Below are 21,614 nucleotides of genomic sequence, written 5' to 3' on the forward strand. Positions count from 1 at the left end.
GTGTGTGCGTGTGTGTGCGCTTGCTTGATGAGCAAGTGATGAAATCATGTTCTGAGAAATAAAGATTTGATATGTGACTAAAGTGATTAGTATTCAAGGGGAAAGAAAAGAAAGATATTAGTTATGATAGTTATAAATGATTTGAGTGTTGATGATTTTCAAATTTCTGATATGTACCCTCAAAGGTGTTCAGGGTACTATAACTACTACATGAAAAGTTTATGTTACTACTAACTTTGTGTTGACAGTTTTCTTCCAAATTAGTCTGTTATCTGTCAGAATTCTAATAGTGTCAGAGCTTATATTTCCATCTTCTAAGGCACTTCTAATTGCATCAATCCAGCTAGATCTTGATCTTCCTCTGAGTCTTTTTCTTGCCATTCTGGCATCAAATGCTGTTTTGCTACTCTTCCTCTTCTTCCATTTAGAACTAGACCACCTTAGATTAGCTCTGATCATGCATCATTGAATGTTGTGTTCTATATTTTCATATTCAAATATCCATAACTGTTTCATAATGAAATTTCCTGAAGAATGATTATGCTACAATGGGAATGAAAACAAGTGATGCTGCTAGCGTGCAAAGACGGATGCAACACGTGACACAAGCTGTTCAAAAAGATAAGTACAAGTAGTAAGTAAAAATATTATTGTGTTTATTTCATGACAGTACTGGCTTTTCAGTTTGTGCTATTCAAATTTACAATCTTTTTTGTCTGATTGTAGGGTATTTTGTTAAGATTTTATTGTCCCAGTATTGTGTCCATATATCAAATGTATTCAACATGGTGGCCACTAGTTTTAGCAATGTGCATTTAAAGATTTTTATTCATTGCATAGTTGATGATTTTGTAGCTTGCTACACATGCAGTATGTATGCATCCCATTGTCTAAAAATGTGGCAGGTTCAGACTGCATATGTGTGCATGTAAAGTAAGCAGTGGGAGTAGTGTGTTAGAGGGTGGATAGAATTTTAAAGATGCATATATGTATTTAGCCTTGGAAAGTTTAGCAGATGGAGATGGTTTGTATGATGGCCATGCCATGATTGTGTGTATGATATAAATTGAAAGGAGAATGTGGAGAGAGAAACAGAACTGCTAAGAAAAGAGATGAAAGGAAAGAATGAAGACTGAGTTGAGTAGGGTGAATAAAGAAATTGGGAGGATAGAGAGGTTAGCTAGTGTGAGAGGAATGAGAGTAGGCATAAGAGAATGGCATCAGATAGCAAGGCAGAGAGGAAGCGACAGGATGGAAGAGAGGAAATTGCACAAAGCCAAGAGTGTGTGTGGAAACAAGGTATAAAGAGAAGAGGGAGAGTGGGAAAGAAATGAGAGAGAGAGAGAGAGATTGGAAGCTGTATGAGCCAGGGATGTCATTGAGAGAAGGATGAATGAATATGTTCGGAGTATCATGTGTGGAGATTCGATGATTCAGAGTGTATGGAGTGCCAGAGGAGTGCTTGCCTGATGGAATGATAGAGAGAAAGAGTGGTAGTGAAGAGGGAGTGAAAGTGTAGAGGAGATGATAGTAATGGTTGGGATGAATGACATGAGAGAGATAGTGTGAATTGTGTAGTGCAAGATTTGAGGTTGATGCTAGGTATAGTGCAGTAGAAATGTGTCTGAGGAAAGATAGTGAGCATGTTGACCTGGTATAATAAAGCAGAGTGGAGAAGAACAGTGATGATGAATGAGATGATAGTGAAAATGTGCAGGAAAAGAGGTCTAGAATATGTTGATGCATGATGTATGTTTGAAGACAGAAGAGAGCTATATGCAAGAGATGGATTACATTTGAATGCAAAATGGTACAGGCATTTGGAGAGACTGTAGTTTCTGGACAAGTGAGTGTTGGGACAGGGAAACTAGAATTGCACAGGTGGAATGTTGCAGGGATGGCCTCATGTGGGGGATAGTTGGCTTGGTTGTACACTAATTAGGGTTGTACACTATATTACAAAGCCAGGTGGTGTAATAATGGCTATAAGAATACTGGCAATATAGTTGTTTTTCTGTAGAAATTTGTGGCATTGATTGACTAAGTCTCTCTAAATGCTGTTGGTATGAGTGAAACTTTGTTAACTGAGGAGGATGTTCTAACAGGGATAGAAATTGAAGGGTATAGCATATTTTGGCAGAATAAGGAAGGTGAATGTGGTGGTGTTACTCCTGATAAGAGATGAATTGTGTGCTCTTGCTCTCAGAATCTCAATGTAAATAACAACAATGGTTTTGAGAGTATATGGTGTGAGATGAATGTTTGTAGGACAAGATATTTATTGGGATGTTGCTACAGACCAGGGAATATAGATGGTGATGAGCAGGAATTGTTCAGGCAAATTAGTTTGCAAAGTGAGCGATCATTATGGGGGACTTCAACTATAGCAATATCAACTGAGCAGAGGAGACAGCTTCTCACCCTTTTGTCTACCTCCTTTTACAACTTCCATGAATGGCTTCTTGTCCTTGTTCTTTTCCCTCATTCTACCATATGAATAATCTCCTCAGTGTTAATACAATCATAACCCTTCAACAGCTTAATTGTCTCATTCATAGTCCCCCCCCCCATTTGCCTTTTATTCCCCAAACTCTGCAGTCTGCATGTTCTCAGTCTATCCTCATAATCAACGTACAGTCCTGACACCATTTTTGTTATCCATCTCTGTACGCTCTCCAAAGTTTTTTCATCTCCCTTCAAATCCTGGAGTCCAGATGTGGTCTGATCAAAGCTTTATGCAATGGGACCAGCACACTTTTATCTCTCATGGTCTGTGTTCTCCTCAAAATTGCTGCAGTTCTTTGAGATGTCTTCACAATCTTTGCAGTACATCCTCGAAACTTTAAATCTCTATCCACAGTCATCCCAAGATGACTGTGGATAGAGATTTAAAGCCCTTGCTTCCTTCACTTCTTCCAGTATAACTCTACCAAATGAGTATGAAGCATCCCATCTGTGAATCCCAAATTTTAAAACTTTGCATTTAGTTCCATCATACTGATTTCTCCAATCTTCCAGCTTATTCAAATCCTCTTGAAGAGCAAAAACATTAGCACTATTACTAATAATCCAACCAAACTTCACATCATCTGCAATAACTGAAAAATCTCCCTTTAGACCTGGGACAATATTATTGACAAAGCTTGAATAGCAATGGTCCCAGAATTGAATCCTGTGAAACTCCACTTGCAACCTTCCTACTCCCTTATAATGCTCCACCATATACAACTCTCTGCTATCTATCAGAGAGCCAATCACCAATCCAATCCACTAAACTCATATCCAAACCCATATGATGTCACTTAAAAATCAGCTTGTCATGTTTTACCCTGTCAAATGTTTTGTCAACCTCCCCATTCCTCTCCCCACCCACCCCAAAAAAAAGACAGCGTATGTCTTATTTTCATCCACTGCTCTTGTTACTTTATTTTAAAAGGTAACCAGATTACTGAACAAGAGTGTCCTTTAAGAAATACATGCTGGCCTGCATAAATAATATTTACCTCATTAGCTCAATTCTGTATATGAATTCTTACCATTTTCTCCAAAATCTTAACAGCTGCAGAAAAAATACAAACAGACCTATAGTTTGATACTTCCATTCTACCATGACCCTTATGCAATGATACTATCTTACTCTCCTTCTACCCTCCAGGAACTTGTCTCATTGCAAAACTTTCATTAAACATCCAAGTTAACGGCACCAGCAGTTCTATAGCACATTCCCTTAAAACACACAGTGAAATTCCATCTCGTCTCTCTGCTTTATTGAAATTAGTGTACTCAATATTCGGAATGCATCCTCTTCATTCACGCCTAACACTTCACCAGTCATTATTCTTCTAAGAATAAAGCCTGAAGTACCAGGATGGAACATGCTAATAAAGTGATCATTAAATGGTCTTTAATGATCAAATGTCATTAAATGTCATCTGCTTTAGTCACTTGATTCCCATCTCTACCCAGCAAGCTAATTGATCCAATATCATTTTTCTTTCTACTTATCACATAGCAAAAAAGTTCCTTGGGATTCTCCTTGGATTACATTGCCAGTCTTATCTCATATTCTAATTTTTCTCTCCTTACAATACTAGTCACATTCCTAGCCCAAGCCTTATATTCCTCATAGAACTGTTCTCCACCTTTCTCTTTATGTCTTCTGTAATCTCTTCTTGTTCTGCAATTCCCCTTTTATTCCTTTTGTCATTCATTTTACTCCATATTGCTTTATCTTCTTCACTCAAGGTGCACTATCTCTGATTGCTGTTTTTTATTAAGTATCTCCCATTAACTAATGACCTCTCTTCCTTTAAATTCTTTCATCCATTCTACTGCTGCAAGCTGATTTCGAAGTGTATGATAGTCCTTCCTTATAATTCCACGTAACTTCCTTCTGTTTTGATGCTCCCTATGCTTATTCATCCTCCACACGGTCACTCTCACCAATGGGAGACAAGTATGTCATCTCAGTCACAATCAGATCTTCTGATGCTATGACCAAATCCAGAACTCTTGATTCTCGTGTTCCTTCCACCATGCTGCCTAAGAGAATTGTTCCTCAAGAAATCCAAAAATTTAGTTCTCTTATTACGGTATGCTGTCTCATCTGCCCAGTTTATATCACTATATAGTTGAAGTTCTCCATAACGATCACTTGCTTTGAATGTGCTTAACTAATTTGCCAAAGCATTTCTTGCTCATCACCATCTATATTCCATGGTGTGTGGCAATATCCCACTAAATATTTTTTCCTATAAACATCCACCTCACACCATATACTCTCAAAGTTATTATTGTTATTTCCACTAAGATTGTCTACCCTGAGAGTGTATAATTCATTTCTTATCATGAGTAACACTCTGCCACACGTTTACCTTTCCTATTCCTACCAAAATATGCTATACCTTTCAATTTCTATCCTTGTTAGAACATCCTATTCTTAACCAAGTTTCACTGATACGAACAGTCTTTGGAGAGACTGAGTTAATCAACGCCACAAACTCATTCCCTTTATTCCTAATGCTCCTAGCATTTGTATACAGAAAAGCAGTGTATTTCTGGCATTCATAATCATTATTTCTCCCCTCGTACTCCACCTGGCTCTGTAATATGGATTTTTAACATGAATTAAATGGGTTTGCATATCAGGCTAATGGATTGGATTGGTGATTGGCTCTCTGATAGATATCAGAGATATCTCACAGATATCTCTGCTATATATCTCTGTGTATATCTGAGAGTAGTATCAAGTAGTAGGAAGGTTACAAGTGGAGTTCCACAACGTTTATATCAATGATATTGTCACAGGACTACAGGAAGATGTTCAGTTGTTTGCAGATAATGTGAAGCTTAGGACAGTTATTAGTAATAGTGCTGATGTTTTAGCTCTTCAGGAAGAAGAGATTGAATCAAGTGGAAAGATTGGCAAATGAATGGGGATGTCAGTTTAATGAAATTAAACGTAAAGTTTTAACATTTGGGATCCACAGATGGGATGCTTCATACTCACTTTGTTGAATTATATTAGAAGAAGTGGAGGAAGCAAGGGATCTTGTGGTGATTGTGGATAGAGATTTCAAGTTCCAATGACATATTGCAAAGGTTCTAAAGACATCTCAGAGAATTGCAGCAATGTTGAGGAGAACATTGACCATGAAAGATAAAAGTGTGCTGGTCCTGTTGTAAATAGCTTTGATTAGACATCTGGATTTCTGTGCTCAGATCTGGGATTTGAGAAATCTCCCATAAAATTCCCCTTCCAGTTTGCTTATAAACTGCTTTGCCTCTACCTTCAACATTACCAACAGGTCCATTCATTTATTCATTTCATATGGTGATTCAACGGCCTTTTATGGGGAGGTATGGCACCACCTCAATCCCCCCCCCCCATTTTTATCTGGGCTCAGGACCGACCAGCATAGCTGACAATTCAGACCTATAGCTGGAGGGATTGTCTTAAGTATTCCTGACTGTATCCGTGTGTGTTCATGGGGGCCAGTTTGCCTGCTTGCAGGATGAAAAACCCCAGATAAACTGGGAGAAAAACTCTGCTGTCTACACCCAAGACTGACTAACTTGGCTATGGCCGAGGAAGATCCTTAAGCTCCTCTTGTCGTCGATTGGAATCGAACCTAGGACACTCCTTCCCCAGGCATACGGTTGCAATGCGCATAGCCACACCAACCACGCAGACTAACAGGTCTATAGCAAGATTCAATAAAATCTCAGCCTATTCACCTTCATTTCACACCATACTGGCTGAAAACCACTGCTACAATTTCATCTACTGTGTGTGTGTGTTCTTATATATATATGTGTGTGTGTGTGTGTGTGTATGTATGTATATATATATATATATATATGTATATATATATATATATATATTGGCCTGGTTGGCCGAGTGGTTATCATATCCGCTCTCCAGCCAAGAGGCTGTGGGTTCGAATCCTGCATAGGCATGGATGTTTGTGATTGTCTTCCACCTTCATACATTCATTCACTTAAGTATAGATACACTCTTCTAATATGGACTGGGTCATCATGGGAGTAGTAGACCCAAACCTCCTTCAATGGGAGAGGCCTTCACCCTGCAGTGGATAGAAAAATAGGCTGTTCATCATCATATATATATATATATATGTGTGTGTGTGTGTGTGTGTGTGTGTGTGTGTGTGTGTGTGTGTGTATATATATATATATATATATATATATATATAGCATCCTTCTGTTATGAAGAGTACCCCCTCCGTCTTTTTTGCCTTTCCTATTCTTATGGAAGCATCAGCATCATACACCCTCTGTGTTTCACTTATTCCGACACTCTGAAGGTAAATGAACTCATCAATGCAAACAATTTTGTCTGTAATTTTTGATAATGCTGGCATTTTTAAACAAACATGTTAATACGTTTTTGGGTCTCAAAAAAGCCCTATCCATGTCGCCTCTTAGCTCTGATTTATCCATACCTAGCCTTGGTCCTTCCTTTTTATCTATTCCCCCCCCCAACTCAGTTATACTCAGCCATTCCTATGATGACTACTTTCATATGCACAATCATTACCTTTCAGCCTCACCCATCCCATTCACATGCTCATTCATATAAACTGCCAGCCTTGTCGGCCCAAGTGTATCTGCTCTCCAGCCAAGGGGCTGCAGTTTCGAATCCCGCCAAGGGCATGGATGTTTGTGATAGTCCTAGTTACCATATGTACTGCTGTGACCTGTGTCCTGGTGCAGTATGACCTTTGATGTCTTTGTGGCATAAAAATCAAATTAAAAAAAAAACCCATATTAAGTACTAATTTCTTTCATTTCCTAACAGAGCTTTTCTAACATACAATTCATGATTTTTCTTGTTGTTAGTGTATTGCTATATATAAAAGTAGGTTTCTTGTTTAAAAAAAAAAAAAAAATCCTTAGTCCATCTACAATACTTGTGTACTATAAGTATACAAACGTTAATGGGTGGGAATTACAAAAAAAAAATAAATAAAAACATTCTGATATCTATCCTTGCATTCTCTCCTGTCCAAGCAAATCACTTGTTCCTACAACCGCCACTGGGAAAATTTTGAAGCAGATGGGAGAGATAAGAGATCTGGGAGTTGTGATGGACAGAGACTTGAAATTCTCTGAAGTTCTTAAAATAGTAAGAACATCACAACAGATTATGGCATTAATGACGATGACATTGACATGCAGAAGCATGGAGGTATGTGACTGATCCTTTTATAGGATCAGGTCACATATGTACTATTGTAGACAGATTTGGTTGTTTGGTTTACAGGGGGATGAGGATGTAGTGGAGAGAGAGAGAGAGAGGGTCCAGTGAAGGCTTACTAAGTCAGTGTCAAGTGTATGGAATATCAGATACGAGGAGAGATTGAAAGAATACAAGTTACAGAGCCTTGTGAATAGAAGAAGAGGGGGGGGATATGATTGAATTGGTAATTGGTTGCTACAAGATTAATGTGGAGGAAATTTATCATAGAGTAGAGATTGAGTAACACAAGGATAGAACAAGAGGTCACCCTGTCAGCTGTAAAAGGAGGGAGAGAGCAGCAGGTTCTTTGCATGAAAAGTGATTGGTGAGTGGAATGCAGTGCATGAGAGTGTGGTGAGTGTGAAAACTGTCAATGTATTTAAGACATGGCTTGATGAAGTTTTGCATTAGAAAGTATGGATCTTCCAGGTCAGATGTTGTTACTACTATTAATAATGATGATGATGATATAAACTTGCTTGTTTACTCCTCATATCCACATTGTCCTGGTCATTGACAATATCCACATTGTCAATGACCAGGACAATACTAGGGAGTATTGTCTCCCTACTGGAAAACAAAGCTTGATCCTCTCATTCATTACATCATTAATAATGGAATCTTTATATAGAACCACTCCTTAGCCATTCACTAATTTATCCTTTTCATTGTTCTCATCTTTATCAACTCCATTTTCAAGTCTTTCATTCCATCATTCACTACACACACACACACACACACACACACACACACACACACACACACACACACACACACACACACTCATGCATTAAGGCACTCATGATGTTTCTGGTGAAACAAAATTTTTAAATCAGGCAGGCAAGAATGGAATGCAATGCATTTACTGAATAATATATATTGAAGTAGTTGGAGCATTAACCAAGCTACTGGGCCAAGATGTCTATAGACATCAAGGTTATCATGGATGTGAAGTGCATATTAAAATTATAATGCCATTGATATTACATTGAAATATATGATGGATACGAAGCATATGAGGATGCTTATTTCAGTGGTGAATTCTCCATGCTTGCTGCACAAGCTCATTAATTGAGAAAGAAGTACTATTTATTTGTTAATAAATGCATGCATTTATAAGCATTCCATTTAGGCTTTTATTTTTGTAGACAGCGGTTTTAACTTATAACTACCTACATCGTGCAGGTAGTTATAAGTAGCAAATTTATATTAGGAGACACACCCTTTAGCATGCATGTACGTCAATTGTATAACATATAAAGTGTTTATTGTTGAAAATTGTCTTAGTTTTCTGCCAGGAAAGTGCATTAAAAATCATAAGTGTGTTATCTCAAGCTGTGCACTTTATTTTCTGGTGAGTTACATACATAATTAATATGTAATGCTTTTTTATGTAAAAAAATTATTTTTATTGTAATGGCCACAAATTGTGTTGAAAGTGAAAAAATGGATATTGAAAAGAAAATTCTTCTTGAAGAAAATTTCTCTTGAAGAAAAAAAATTAAAATCGTGGATCGGTTGAAAAATGGAGAAAAGCCAGTTGCTGTAAAGACTTTGAATTTAAATGAATCAACAATTCAAACAATCAAACACAATGAACATAAAATCCAAGAAAGTGTTTATTGCTGGATCAATGGTAAGTGCAAAGCTCATTGCTCGTATGCAATTTTCTAAGAGAAAAATGAAGAAATCTCTAATGATTTGGAAAGAAGATGCACTCAAGAAAATTCCTTTCAATGGAAATCTTATTAAACAAAAAACTCTCAAAGTTTATAAACATTTATAATGCAGACCAGGTGTTCAATGCTGATGAATCCAGGTTATATTGGAAAAAAATGCCAAAATGCATCTATATTTCGAAAAATGAAAGATCAGCTCCTGGATTCAAAGTTTCCAAAGACAGAATTACTCTACTGTTTTGTAGTAATGCATCAGGTGATTACATGACAAAACTAATGTTTATTAATCGATCCTCAAATCCTCATGCTATGAAAGATTAAAATATGCACTTATTATTTTGCCTAAAACATTTATGCATTATGTGCAATGAAGCTTAATTACAATTTGTAATTTTTATAATTTTATACTATGTATTTGTGTCATGTTTTCTTAACTTACCTGAATTAAATAAAAAAATTTTTTGTTGAATATGTCATTATTGTTTATATAATTTTTTTATTAAAAAAAAAAGATTTTGGAACATAACCCTACTTTTTGTATGTGATCTTAGTCTCGCATAACAAGATTTATATAACGCGGCATTTCTATGGAACCTAACATCCGCTTTATACGAGGGTTACCTGTAATTCATTATTCCAATAATCAGATTTCAATCACACCTCTCACGCCCTGAATGATAACAAGAGCAAGCGTGAATTTCAAGACCAGCATTCGTCCCTGGCATATTTGATCCATAATGGCTGGTAAGGTGGTTAAGGGACCTAGCAGTAATTGTAGACAAGGACTTGAAATTTGGGTTCCCATTATAATTAGTGTGAGGATTACACAATGAACTATAACAATGATAAGACTAGAGCTGCTGCTGACATGTAAGGTACAAGCAAAAAAAAGTCAAAAAAGTGTCAAAAAATCAAAAAAAGTCAAATTTTGTGCAAAAAAGTCCCCCCCCCCCAATAATTTTTTATTGAGAAACAGTAGGTAAGACTAGATTGGAAATCTGGAATAAGTACAACTATTTTTACTACATAGTTTTAATAGCTATCAATTAAAATAGCATCATAAATAAAGTACAGTTACATAAACAATAATAATAATATTATTATTAAGAGAGACCTCCAGGAAGTCAGGGACTCATCAAGGGAGGCCACATACTACAAGCATCATGAACCCTTTATGAGAGAAAAATCTAGATCTCGCCCACTTCTTAGTGGCAGTCATTCTCAGCTTCCAAGGATGTCCTCTTGTCCTTTCCACACCCTCTATAAAATTAAAAATTCCATCAACTGAAATCCTGTATCACCCTTTCAGAAGTTTGTAAGTCTCAATCATATCACCCTTCTTTCTCCTGTTTGCTAGTGCATACAGTCTACATATTCTCAATCTGTCTATATAATCACTATTCTACAATCCTGATATAATTTTTAACATTCTCCTTTGCACTCTCTCCACTGTATCAGAATCACAATGGAAACTAGGACACCAGACCTGCGCACAATAGTCCAAGTCAGGTCTTATTACAGCCTTGTAAAGAGGCAAAGTGACATCCTTATCTTTACATATGAAAGGTCATTACAGCATTGCAGTAATCCTCTTAGTTGTATTTGCAATCTTTGCCACACAGCCCTTGAACTTCAACTTCCTATCTGCTAACACTCCAAGATCTAGCATAATCCTACCAATATAATATGAAATTGGATATCTAATCATGGATATCTGACATCCATTTTCCCATGCCCACAATTCCAGCCTAATCAAATCATTCTGCAAGCACTGCATATGCTGCATTCCTAATTACCCTACATATTTTGTATCAGCAGCAAATAACTATATGCCACCTGTCAAATCTTTCCCAGTGGCATTAATGTAAAGATTGAATAACAGTGGACCAAGGACTGATCCTTGTGGTACACCACTAGTTAGCTTAAATTTTACAAACTTACATCCCTCATATATCACTTTTTGATATCTGTAAGTCAGCCATCCTCTTATAAACACTAATATTTTATAACCAAACTCATATTCTCCAGTTTATGCAACAGTCTTCCATGCTGTATTCTGTCAAAAGCTTTAGCAAAACCCAAAATATCATGATGTATTCATTCCCCTTGTCTAGCTCAGTGGTAGCATTATTATAGAATGTGAGCAAGTTACTAAAACATGACCTTCCTTTAGTAAACCCATGCTGCTCATTGTAAAGTAGAGATTCTCTGTCAACCCATTTCTGAATGTGAACCGTAACCATCTTTTCCAAATCTTCCAAAATTAATCTTATATGATAAGATTAATGGGCTGTAAACCTATAGCCTATTAATGCTGGGGATCAGCCAAGGCTCAGATAACTCAGATACAACATCTTGAAAAAGTACATGGTACCTTATTAAGTCATTTAAGAATTCCAATATTTCATTTGGAGTGGTGATGGTGGTGGTCTCATACTTAGTAATCAAAATCATCTACCACCTTAAGACGTTCACAAAATCCATGCTATATTGGGACAGGAACTAAACTCTGTATTGATAACCACTTCTTATTTTATTTTGATATATTTATCCTAATGGCATGAAACTGTTTATAAATAAGTTATGCATAATTCTTTGGTAGAGAATTTTTGCCAAATTGGTTGGCTAAGTGGTTAGCATATTTGATCTTCAGCCATCAATAGGCTACAGGTTTGAATCTCGCTGGACATGAATGTTGGGAGATGAATTTTATTACTGAGTATGAGACCACTGTTCTCATACTCAGTATGAGAACAGTGGTCTCATACTGAGTATTGGAAGCCTGCTCATTGGAAGCCTGAAATGACTTGAAAAAGTTCCATTCTATGTTTGGTCTAGAGCAGGGTTTGCAAATTATATAAATTAAAAAAAAAAAAAATACACACACACACACTGGAGTTCAAAACCTAAGAACAAACACTATTTCTGAAGATTATGACTTCAAATTCAGACAAATCAGCTTGTGGCAATTTGCATAACTGATGATTTCAAGTAGAAAGCAGGTGTACACATTCAAATTTTTGAGTCGCACGCAAAGGGGTCATGTGGTAGCACTCAACAGGATAAAAGGCAAGAGGCTGCGCCAAGTGAATTGTGTTTGAAGGAAGCCCTTTTCGTAAAGTAATGAAGTTACAAATTTGGATGTCTTGTAATGTCTCAAACACATAATCTAGATGATTTCATGTGGGGAAGAATTATTGGAAAGCTTGAAGAAGGCTGCAGAATTACTGATATTGTCAGAGAGTTTTTGAATCTCACATAGCATTGTATCCAGCCTCTGGCAGTGTTTCAAACCAATGGAATGTGTTCCAGATGTTTGCTAAGAGGTTGTCCTTGCTATAACAGCAACATGTAATCAACACACCACTACAACAGTCAGCTTTCAGATCAAGTCCATTCAAACACAGGTATGCAGATATCTCGACAAACTGTGGCAAGACGTTTGCGACAAGTAGGGTTATATGACAAAAGGCCTATAGCCTGTGTCCCTTTATCCAAAGCTCATCATGGAGCATGTTTTCAGATGAGTGATTTTAGTCTTTCCTAGGATTCTAGGCAACACTTGTTTTTCTGTGAAAGTGGTACCGCTTACCATTGTAAGAATGTTCTCGATAGATACAGCAGCGTTGGGTCATTGTGTGGGAGAGACATTATGCTTAATGGATACTACAAGTGCTGGAAAAAGGGACTATGACTAATTGACAATATTGTAATGAAGTTCTTCAACATCATGTTTGATTGTTCTGTGGTGCTGAAGATGAAGAATTCATTTTTATGGATGACAGTGTCATATGACATTGTACATGAGCAGTGGAGATAATTTTGGAGACTGAGGATATTAATCAAATCGAGTGGCCAGCAAGCTCCTTAGATCTTAACCCCATAGAAACATTTGGGATGCAATAGGGAGATACATTGATGTTTGAAATTCCTCTCCAGAAAACAAGGCTCTGAAGGAGGCATGGTTCAGTTTTTCTCAAGAACTCCTGAATCACTTGGTGCTAAGCATGGTATAATCTTGTGAGAACTGCAATGCAGTTTGGGAGTGGATATATTCCATACTGAAATCTCTCTCCACATAGTCTTCTGTAAGCACTACATTAATTCCTTAACTATTTTCCTTAGGAAATTTGTAACTTTTGCCAAAAATTTAATTTGTATGAAATTTATAACATATTTTTGTGTAATATAATTTATTAGTATGCTGTCAATAATTTTTTGTCCACATTTGATTGTAGTCATGAAAAAGTTTTTCATATACAGGTAAAAATGTAGTTGATCCTTAGTTTTTAGACACCAGTGTATTGTATTGTATTATATTATATTATATTATATTATATATTATAAAAAAAGAGAAATAGAAAAATTGTTTGCTTGTTTTCATTTCTTACATACTATGAATCTTTTTAGACTTCCTGCACCTTCTGCTCCTCGGATAGATTTACTTCCTAAACTTGTTACTGACAGTTTTGCTGTTGCAGTGGTAATTTTTGCTATATCTCTTTCAATGGCAAAAATATTTGCAAAGAAACACAAATATTCAATCAGTCCAAATCAGGTAAATGACACATACATATATATATATATATATATATATATATATAATAATAATATTATTATTATTACAGTAATATCCTATCAAAAGAGTTCTAAATGGGGCCATTATGACATGCTTTATTAGATAGATGAAAATACAAATACAAATATAGTAGTACAATAATGAGTTTTTATTGAGTCATTTTTTTGGCAAGTCACTAATTGTACCATATTTTTAGATTAGGGGACCATTTGTGGTAATTTCCATGAATCTCAGCTTCTTGATGATATGGTTTGTTTTTTCTAGAGTTTTTTTTTTTTTTTTCCCTCAAAGCAGTCCTCAGCATGGCAGAAATATTATTACAAGAATACCTCACTTCTTTAGCATTCCCCTCATAGTCAGGGTTGTCTGTCAGCTGATTCATGTGTAATCACAATGACGCTGTTGCTGAGAGATTTCTGTAGTAATTTCTTTCTGTAGTAATTCTGTAGTAGGTCACAGATATTATCTGTGGGATTCAGAATGTTGTAGTCTTTCCAAAATTGTCAGATGGACTGTTCATTTTCATCATTTATTTTTTTCTTATGAGTTTCTTGAGTGTGTGTGTGTGTGTGGCAGATGTAGTAGGCTACATTTGATATTATTCTCTGATCCATTAGTTCTATTAATGTTAGACTAAATGAATGTACAGTGATGCATAATGGGCATTGATTTTTGCTCTTGGGAATTACCAATAACGAACACTCACAACCAAATATACAGTTGGTTGCTGCTATAGGCCAGGGAGTATAGGGAGTGATATTCGATTCATGCATCAGCAAATTAATGCAATGAGTGCAAGGTTAGTGATTATTATGGTGGATTTTAATTATGGTGATATCAAATGGAGGGAGGAAATATCAGGTGGTGCTAGTGTCATTAGTGAATGTGGTGGTTGTGTTGAGTTGCGCTGTAAAACGTGTTTTTAAATTAAAGTATAGTGTGCCTTTTTGCCTGAAATTGTGCTGCAGTTGTGCTTTGGTTGGATATAAGTGTCCTTCAGTGGTGTTATTGTTTGGAACTCTGTTATATATATTGTGTTTTCGCTGCTGTTTGTTTCAGTACTTCAGCGACTAAAGATGGCATCCAACAAGAAACATATGTCAGCAGCTCGGAGGACTTTTATACAAAAGTCTGGCTCTGTGTTGGATTTTACGCAGTAGATGCATTGTGGAAACTGTTATATGTATGCGCCGAGGAACGTGAAGGATCTGTGGACTGTTTGGCTAAATGAGAAGAATGAAAACGTTGACGTATGTGAGAGGTGTCAGGATAGGCTGGAGCAATTAGGAATGGAAGCAGACATCGGGACCGTAGCGGATGAACGTGGCAGGAGTTCAGGAAAATGAAAAGTGACCATCTTTTGCAAGAGGAATTGGAAGTGCTCAGTAAGGGGGTTCTGGAAATTAAAACAGAGTTAAATGGGTTGAATAGAGAAATTAGGACTATGGAGTTACTCTAGCTGAAGTAACAAGAACAGGATTAAGTATGGGAGAGATTGGGAATCAACAGAATGAAAGCACAAGAGGTCTAGAAGAAACGAGATGTTGTGAGAGTGAGGGAGTAAGTAAAAGAGCGTTGAGTAATGAAACTGGGTGAGTCATGCTAAACAGCATAGAAAATGAGGCTGTAAGTGATTCTTGTTTGGACTTGAATGAAGTTATGAGTGGTAAAATATATGGTGATTCCATGATTAAGAATATAGAGAGCAGGTCTAGAAGAAACGAGATGTTGTGAGAGTGAGGGAGTAAGTAAAAGAGCGTTGAGTAATGAAACTGGGTGAGTCATGCTAAACAGCATAGAAAATGAGGCTGTAAGTGATTCTTGTTTGGACTTGAATGAAGTTATGAGTGGTAAAATATATGGTGATTCCATGATTAAGAATATAGAGAGCGGTATGCCTGAGGAGTGCTTGGTTGGTGGAACAATAGAGAGAGTGACTTTAGCAATAAAGAGAGGGCATGATGCAGAAAAGATGATAGTTATGGTGGGTACAAATGACCTGAGTGGTAGTATAAATCGGGTAGCAAAAGATTTAAGAACATTGTTAGATATCGTGAAGAAGAAAAGTGTCAATGGGAGGATAGTGTGTATGTGTGTGCTGCCTCGTTTTGACAATTATGAGTAAAGTAGATGAGTGATGATAATGAATGATATGATTGCAAGAATGTGCAAAAAAAGAGGTCTGGAATTTGTTGATGTCTGGAGTGTGTTTGAAGGCAAAAGATAGGTTGCATCTGAATATGGAAGGTCATAAGCGATTGAAGAATTACTGTTTTCTGAACAAATTAAAGTAATTGGGCAGGGAAACTAAAATTGAAAAGGTTGAGTGCAAGAAGGAGAAACTTAAGCAGTGATTGTATAATTGTTGATCCTTATTTGTGGAATAAATTGCAGAATAGAGGAGATAAAAATCGGCATGGGACTACTGAAATTGGTGACATGTATATCAGTTCTAAATCTGGTACAAGAACTAAAGGGAATCTGCAATTTTTGTATACAGATGCAAGAAGCATTCGAAATAAGAGGGAAGAATTTTTGGTATTAGTCAGTGCAGTCTCACCAAAAGTTGTAGGCATTAGTGAAACTTAGCTGTCAGCAGAAGATGTGGTCACTGGAATTGAATGTGATGGGTACAGTATTTTCAGGGAGGAGAAAGAAGGTAGAACGGGGAGGGAGGGGAGTACTGTTGATGTTAGCTGATGAGTCGCAGCCAAAGAAAGTAGTATATCAAGACGATAGACATGTGAATGATAGTACATTTGAGGCAGTCTGGTGTGAAATAGTGACCAACTCAACCAAATATAGTTGGTTGCTGCTATAGGCCAGGGGTTGGGGGTATAGGGGATGATATTCAATTCATGCATCAGCAAATGTGTGCTATGAGTGCAGGGTTAATGAGTACAGAATTATGGTGATATCAATTGGAAGGAGGAAATATCACATAGCAAAAAGGAAATGGAATTCATACATCTTCTATGAGATAATTACTGAAACAGCACATAACTGAAGGGACTCGTAGTGTGAGAGTGTTGGACTTGGTCATTGGTTCAGAGGATATATGCATAAGTAAGGTGTCCCGTTACCTCCAATTCGTGAGAGCGATCATGTGGTATTGACTTGGGAGGTTGCAAAACTTGTGGATTTCTCTCTTAAGAATGGGTATATACGGAATTACAGGTTAGGCAATTATAACAAGCTTTGGAGTGAGCTTGCAGCAGTCCCATGGCAGAACATATTGCAGAGGAAAGATGTTAGCAGTGCATGGGATAAAATCAGTGGGTATCTGAGGAGGGCAATATCAGATTGTGTCCCCATGGTCAAGAAGACAAACAAGGTAGGCGTTAGATGGATGAGTAGTATCAAGCTTGATCTGCAAAAAAAGAAAATGTTATGGAGAATTTACAAGGAGAAAGGTGATCAGTACACCCATGAGCAGTACAAGGCTCAAGCTAGGAAGGTTACCAGCATAGTAAGAAAGCAAAATCAGATTATGAGAAGACCTTAGCCAAGGAGATCAAGGGTAATCCCAAAGAGTTCTTCTGCTATGTGGCAAGTTAAAGGAAGAATGACTTTGGAAGGATAACCTTAGTGGGTGCTGATGGTATCGAGGTGACCAATTCAGATGTGATAGTAGAGTTACTGAGTGATCACTTTACAAAAGTCTATCACCCAAGTGAGAATATCTCTGTACCTGTAGCAATAACTAATGTGAGAATTGAAGTTAAGAAATCAGAGGTACTTAGTATATTACAAAATTTAAATGCGAACACTGCTACAGGTTTAGATAGAATATCAGCTCTGGTGTTGCGTGAATGTGCAAAGGAATTGTCAATGCCTCTTACTTGGTTATTTAACTTAAGTTTGAACTCTGGTATGGCCCCTAGGGAGTGGAAGGAAGGCAAAGTAGTTCCTTTGCATAAAGGTGGCTCTAAAACTGTGGTAGTTAATTACAGACCAATCACCATCTTGGGAGTGGTGGTAAAAGTATTGGAAAAGTTGGTTAAAGACAAAATTCAAGAATGGGTGGATCAGGATATGATACTCTAAAGGGGCCAACATGGTTTTGTTAAAGGTCGATCCTGCCTTAGCAATTTATTAGCTTTTTATAATAAATTGACATCTGAGTTGGACAAAGGAAATGGCTACACAGTGGTACTTCTGGATTTTGCTAAGGCTTTTAACAGGATACCCCATGGAATACTGTTGTGCAAATTGGAACAGATGGGGATGGATACTGGTGATATGGATAGGAAAATGGCTCATGGAGAGATACCAGAAGGTAGTGTATGGAGGAGCAGAGTCCAGGCTGAGGCAGGTGATCAGTGGTGTGCCTCAGGGCTCTGTGCCTGGGCTGTTATTGTTTAATTTATACATAAATGATATAGGAAATGGCTTGAAGGGAGATATTCAGTTGTTTCCTGATGATGCAAAGTTGAATAGTGCAATAAAAAATCAAGCTATGTTGAGAGTTTGCAGGATGATTTAAATAAGCTGGAAAAATGGGCAAAAGGTAATGGATGTCAGTTCAATGTGGAAAAGTGTAAAGTTATGCATTTTGATTTTGGGATTAATAGATTATCAGCTGTGTACCACATTGATGGAATGGTACTCCAAGAGGTGTACTGTTGATGAGGCTAGGGACTTGGGAGTGTTGGTGGATAGGGAGATGAAGTTCGGAGGGCACACTGCTAAGGTGTCCAAAATTGCACATATGATTACTTGGTTATTGAAGAACAGACTAACATCTAGAGATAAAGAGGTTATTATTTCCCTTTATAAGGCATTGGTACTTCCACATTTGGATTATTGTGCTCAAGTCTGGACACCTGGATTCCTTGGAGATGAGGAGGTTGTGAAGAGGGTTCAGAGGAGAGTGACTAAGTTGGTGAGTGATGTAGATAATTCTCCCTAGATTGATAGATTGAGAGCTTGTGGATTGCAGAGGTTGGTTGATAGGCAGAGAACAGGGGATATGATAGAAACATTTAAATTACTAAAAGGTTTTTATAAGATTGATGCAGGAGAAATGTTTCAGTTGTGTGATAGTGAGAAGAACAAGAGGTCATCCCTGGAAATGAAGGAAAAGTGTGGTTAACAAGAGTGTGAGAATGAGGTTTTTCACCTGGGGGGGGGGGATGAGCAAGTGGTGAGGAGACAGAATTTTCTCTTAGAGTGGCAAGTGAGTGGAATGCAAAGCTTGGTGTGTATGTGTGTGGTGAATGCAGGAACTTTAAGTGAATTTAAGATGCATTTTATGAGTACTGTGTTTGATACAGAGGACTTCCTGTGGTGAATTTTTCAATTCCATTGAGATCTAGTAATGATAATACACTAATATAATACCTCATTTAATGAGGCCCCATTTATTATTATTACTAGATCTCATTGGAATTGAAAAGTTCACCACAGGAAGTCCTCTATATCAAACACAGTACTCATAAAATGCATCTTAAATTCACTTAAAGTTCCTGCATTCACCACACACATACACACCAAGCTTTGCATTCCACTCACTTGCCACTCTAAGAGAAAATTCTGTCTCCTCACCCCTTGCTCATTCCCTTCTTATAAAACTTTAATGGATGATCTCCAGCTCTCTCCGCTCTATAAAAATTCAATTCTGTATTTATTTTGTACTAATTCCCTACCAACTTATGTTTGAATCATATCCCCTCTCCTCTTCCTTTGCCTATCCACCAAGCTTTGCAGATGGTATTCCTCTCATTTGTTCTAATAAACCAGTCCAGAGGCTGGATACTGCTTAATTGCTCTTCATATGACTAAGTCAGGTGTCAGATATCTTCATCTCCTCAAAAACTAGGTAACTGACTCTATGAGGTAGACCATATGCAGCTGATCAAGGCCTTATGCATTGGAACTATAACCTTCTTTTTATTTATTTTATTTTATTATTTATTTATTTTCAACAGATGCCATTATCCACTTCATTGACATAATCTATTTTGCTACTCATCACAATGCAGCTCCTACATTTCAGGTTACATCACTCCTAATTATGTTTTTACCTTTCACCTCTTTCACTACTTGCCTTCCAAATTTCAAACCTTATAACATTGAATCTACCACACAGGCAGTCTCATATATCTTAATGGAGGAGTACAATACTAGTTCATTATCATTATTAAACCTCTCCATTATCATTGACATAACAGTTAAATAATAGTGTTCTTAAACAATGTCTGTGGTGTACTAGTGACTATTTTTCTTCTAGGATATACACATTGCTAATATGCCGGCCTGGTTGGCTGAGTGGTTAGCGTATCTGCTCTCCAGCCAAAAGGCTGCGGGTTTGAATCCTGCTGTGGGCATGGATGTTTGTGATTGTCTGTGAAAATACTAGTCATGGTGGTAGGCAGTAGATGGTGTAGTTGTGGTTTGTTGTAGTTGGTGGATTGAGTGGTGGAGACAGAGTTGTAGAGTAGGTGCCCTCCCTCGATGAGTCTTTGGACTCTCTGGAGGTGTCATGTAATAATAATAATAATAACTATCAGACATTCAGGCTCCATTTTTTGGAATGCATTTAGCATAATAAATCAAAATGCCTGCAACATAAACAAATGATGAACATATCAGTTGATAACAGAAAGCAAGAAGTGCAAGATAAGAGAAAGGAATGCTTGACTAAGAGAGAAGGAAAAAATTAAGAATCTTGTATGGCAATTCTATTATAAGAGGTGTGATTGGCAAGAGAGTAACAAAATGGTGCTTCCTGGGTGCAAAAATTAACAATGTTAGCGAGGCTGTTAGAGTCAAAAGGGTAGAGTGAAAAAGTTTATTGTTTTGGCTGGAATGATTGATTTGAAAGAGAAAAGCATGGTATGAGTGAGGATATGAAAGTTATCAAAAGTAGCAAAAGAAAAGAGTGAGAGAATTAAGATATTGAGTGTGTTGCTGCAATATAACAGAGTTGAGCTTGAGAATGAAGGCCATAATAGCAAATATGTCAATGTGTAGGCTATGTGCAGGAAGAATGATGTGGAATTTGTAGAAGTGTGAAGTGAATTTGATGAATGAAAAGACTTATACAAGAAGGATGGTTGCATCTGAATGGATTTAGTGTTCAGAGTCTGGAAAAAGTGTTGTTGAATTAAGTGAAAGCGGATGTGCAGAATCAGGGAAACTGGAACTTTTTTTGGGTGGAATTTGTGGATGTGTGGAGTGAGTGAAAGAATGGAATGTATTTATACAAGAAGGATGGTCAGCATTTGAATGGATTTAGTGTTCAGAGTCTGGAAAAAGTGTTGTTGAATTAAGTGAAAGTGGATGTACAGAATCAGGGAAACTAGAACTCTCATTTCATTAAAGTTAATTATTGTAGTTATCATGTCATTTATTGTTTTTAATCCCAAAGAGTTCTTTTTTTTTTTTTTTTTTTTGGTATGTTACAAGTAAAATGAAGAATGTTCATGGCAGAATGATTTTAATGAATACTCAATGGTAGGAGGTAACTGAATCAGACAAAACAGTAGAATTTCTTAGTGAACACTTCGCAAGAGTATATCATCCAGGTGGAGACATATTATGAAATGCAAGACTTATTATGGAAACTGAGGTAAATGAACTGGAGGTGTAT

The 21,614-nt window shown here is 37.0% G+C and overlaps 1 protein-coding gene across 2 annotated transcripts in view; it reads left to right on the forward strand.

Annotated features, from left to right (window-relative positions):
* The window catches only part of LOC150109242 (prestin-like), a 276,267-nt gene that overhangs the window by 168,342 nt on the left and 86,311 nt on the right, over positions 1-21,614 (forward strand). For both annotated transcript variants that reach the window (XM_090406632.1, XM_090406638.1), the window contains exon 9: positions 13,852-13,999. In XM_090406632.1, the coding sequence (XP_090262758.1) occupies positions 13,852-13,999 (148 nt within the window). The remainder of the gene's footprint in view (positions 1-13,851; positions 14,000-21,614) is intronic.

The sequence above is a fragment of the Typopeltis vanoorti genome, chromosome 2 (assembly GCF_054136105.1).
Source record: "Typopeltis vanoorti isolate ZY-2024b chromosome 2, IOZ_Tvanoo_1.0, whole genome shotgun sequence".
Lineage (NCBI taxonomy): Eukaryota > Metazoa > Arthropoda > Arachnida > Uropygi > Thelyphonidae > Typopeltis > Typopeltis vanoorti.